A 3,027-nucleotide genomic window follows, 5' to 3' on the forward strand; every position below is an offset into this window, starting at 1 on the left:
ATATACTAAATGACGGTGAGCTACCAAAAAACAAGTGGGAGCTCATCGTTCGTCACTTGTCCCTCTCTCTCCCTGGCTCTCTCTCTCTCTTCTCTGTCCGGAGGACAACTCATGCACTTGTTTTTATAATGAACCGTGTCACATATGTCCCTTGTTATGCTAGGGAAGAACGGGAGGTAGGTTTTGAACCGGACACCTTGGTAAGTGGACACACTTGCCATTATAAGGTTGGCAATGTAAGAAATGGGGACCGTACCATGAGCTTCCACTAGTTTAGTGCCATCTTGTTGCATGTTTCGTTGATATAAAAGAGCGGCATTTTGCAGGCCTACACATCGGCTCAGAGTACCAACTTACCAAGAGGGGCACGCGCGCGTGCGCGCACACGAACACACGCCCCACACACACACACACACGAATGGCGTGCCTGTTATATTGGCTAATTATGCTAGTGGTGGTAGCTGTGCCTACAGCTACGCTTGCTACAATCGAGGATCAGCAGCTTCAACCTTCTGTTGCAGCTTGTAACTCTCTCTCTCTCTCTCTCTCTCTCTCTCTCTCTCTCTGCAAACGTGCTGGATTTTGACGCGTTTCCTTTCCTGCAGCGCGTATAGTCACTGCGAGGAAAAATTGGTCCAGAAGAGCCTTGCAGGCAGCTACGGCCTATACACAGCAGGTGAGAGGCGAGATCTACAGGGTGGTGACGTGGTGGTGAGAGAGAGAGAGAGAGAGAGAGAGAGAGAGAGAGAATCGTGTGTGCCTGTGTGTGCAGGCTAGAGAGATGGTGGATATGGTGGACTATAGCCCAGCCATACCCAACCCAAGCCATGACAAGCACAAGCCCAAGAATTCCGCCACCAAACTTGGCTCCTCCGCCCGAAACGACAACGCCACGCCGTCGATCGCCGCCGGCCCGCCTTCATCATCAAACGGCACTACCCCGTCGCCCTCGCCCCCTTCCTAGTCTCCACCCACAAGAAGTAGAAAATGGCTCCACTTTGGACTTGCTAGCGACGGTGATCTCACCGTCCTCAGGCTCCCTCCCCTCAGAAAGCTTTTATCAAATAATTCAGCATAGGTAACCAGTCTCATGGGTGTGCATTGCGAGGGTGTGGGTTCAAACCCTCTCGGCAGCTCTTTACTATTTAGTGCTTCAAATTCATGTGCGGGTTTGCTTAGGGGATTACTTAGTGAGAGAGTGTGTGTGCGCGCGCGCATGTATGTGTGGGGGTGGGCGCCCGTCTGCGCATGTGTCCTTTTTGTTGCAATAACAATTGTGTCTTTCCATGGATGTCAATGGAAACGGATAGTAGGCCACTTGGAGATCAAATCTTGTGCTTTCTTGTTAGCTTCTCCCCCTATATACATTGCATCTTGAACTTGCATTGTTAGAACTACATGAGTTATTTTTCCAAGAACTACATTGTTTCATTATTTGACATTTCTCTCTCTCTCTCTCTCTCTCTCTCTCTCTCTCCACACGTGCCTAGTGTCCGTTAAGTTTTTGGAAGTATTGATATGATTAAATTGGTTAGGATGCCTCCCCTGATAGCTGATGTAATTATGGTCCTTGGCTGACGTCATGGCTCAACACGAGCATGACAAGACCTTGTAATTATTTGGGTTGATAAATATAATTCACTCACAATTGTGAGTTTTGCTTTTTTTTTTAAAAAAAATAAAAGTATTGATATGATTAAATTGGTTGGGTAAACTACACAATAATATAAGATCACACTCATTATAGTCTTAAGTACTTCTGCAAACAATTGATTTCTTGACAGGCCAAGTCTTCTACACAATGACAAACTATAATGCTTTTGTGGGAAACCTAATAAACATAAGTGACACATATGACAAATCTTTGCGTGAGCGTACATCGTCTCGCAACTACACCATTTCAAGGAATTTCCAAATTGTGTTCTATCTCATGAAGATGATCATTTAGAGATACATGAATTTGCTTATACATATGAGTAGTGGCTCTTATGCTAGATAGACATAAAAACGATGAAAAGGAGGCATCAACTCCCCTTCTCTCACATCACATAGGTATATACACACTAGGAAATTAGCATCTTAGGTCACTGAAATAATGGTGGAAAAAATATGTAGTGCTCATGCATAAAAATGGATGTGCACAAACCAACAAGGACGTGGTCACTATTCTTGTGAACGATGCTTGTGATTTCAATAATCACCGCACACGCTTCCATCATGCACATATAAGACATAGCCATCTTCATTTGTCCTTGCTAGTGAAACGAGATGGTGTGTAGGAACTCAAGAGATACGACGAGCGAGCGAGAGAGAGAGAGAGCGAGAGAGAGAGAGAGAGAGAGAGAGAGATTATACTTACAAACCCAAAATAACGTCTCATTAAAGTTAAAAACCAGGATATGCACAAAAAATATAGTCACTTGACATGAGACCACATTAGGATACTTGGATATACAAAGAGGGCATTTTCAAATAGGCATCTTTTTTGTTCAACACATGTGATAGAGTTCTAGAGACTTGGACATGGGCAAGATGGAAAAATAGAAGGAATATAAAAATACAGTCCAATTGAGTGCAAGTTAGGTCTTCTTATTTGGCAACTCTCAAGTGCACGACCAGTTTCGAGGAGTGCAAAGAGGCAAAAATGCATGAGGTGCAGTGTTCAAAAAAAGTATGCCTCAGCTTTACCTTGAGCCGGTTGAAAACCCAAATCAATCGGCTGAAGAGAGGGGGAGAAGGAGAAAATCCACTTGGAAAATTCAAGAAAAGAGTTAAATTACAAAAATTTGCCGATTATTTTGCAAAATTTCCTCTTTGAATCTACACAAAGGAAATTTTGTATGCTTGTGAAATTGATTTTTTTCGAACACCGATGAGGTGCAAATTCCAAACAAGACACATGTTGCTTAGTAGAAAAACATCATGAGTTCATGACCTCACCAAAAAACATGGAAATTATCTTTTTTTTTACGTGTTGCAATGTTGTTAGTCTTCTATACCACCAAAAGGTCACAACTTGATTCCGTA

The 3,027-nt window shown here is 43.2% G+C and overlaps 1 protein-coding gene across 1 annotated transcript; it reads left to right on the forward strand.

The window, feature by feature from the left end:
* Positions 1 to 311: 311 nt before the first annotated feature.
* LOC147452966 (uncharacterized) lies at positions 312 to 1,439 on the forward strand. The gene is made up of 3 exons (XM_086519051.1): positions 312 to 524; positions 606 to 676; positions 773 to 1,439. Exons 1-3 carry the CDS (start codon positions 419 to 421, stop codon positions 962 to 964), a joined length of 369 nt encoding a protein of 122 aa, XP_086375177.1. The 5' UTR covers positions 312 to 418; the 3' UTR covers positions 965 to 1,439.
* The last annotated feature ends 1,588 nt before the right edge of the window (positions 1,440 to 3,027 follow it).

Source organism: Adiantum capillus-veneris, chromosome 8, assembly GCF_014529385.1.
Source record: "Adiantum capillus-veneris isolate H3 chromosome 8, ASM1452938v2, whole genome shotgun sequence".
NCBI classification, from domain to species: domain Eukaryota; kingdom Viridiplantae; phylum Streptophyta; class Polypodiopsida; order Polypodiales; family Pteridaceae; genus Adiantum; species Adiantum capillus-veneris.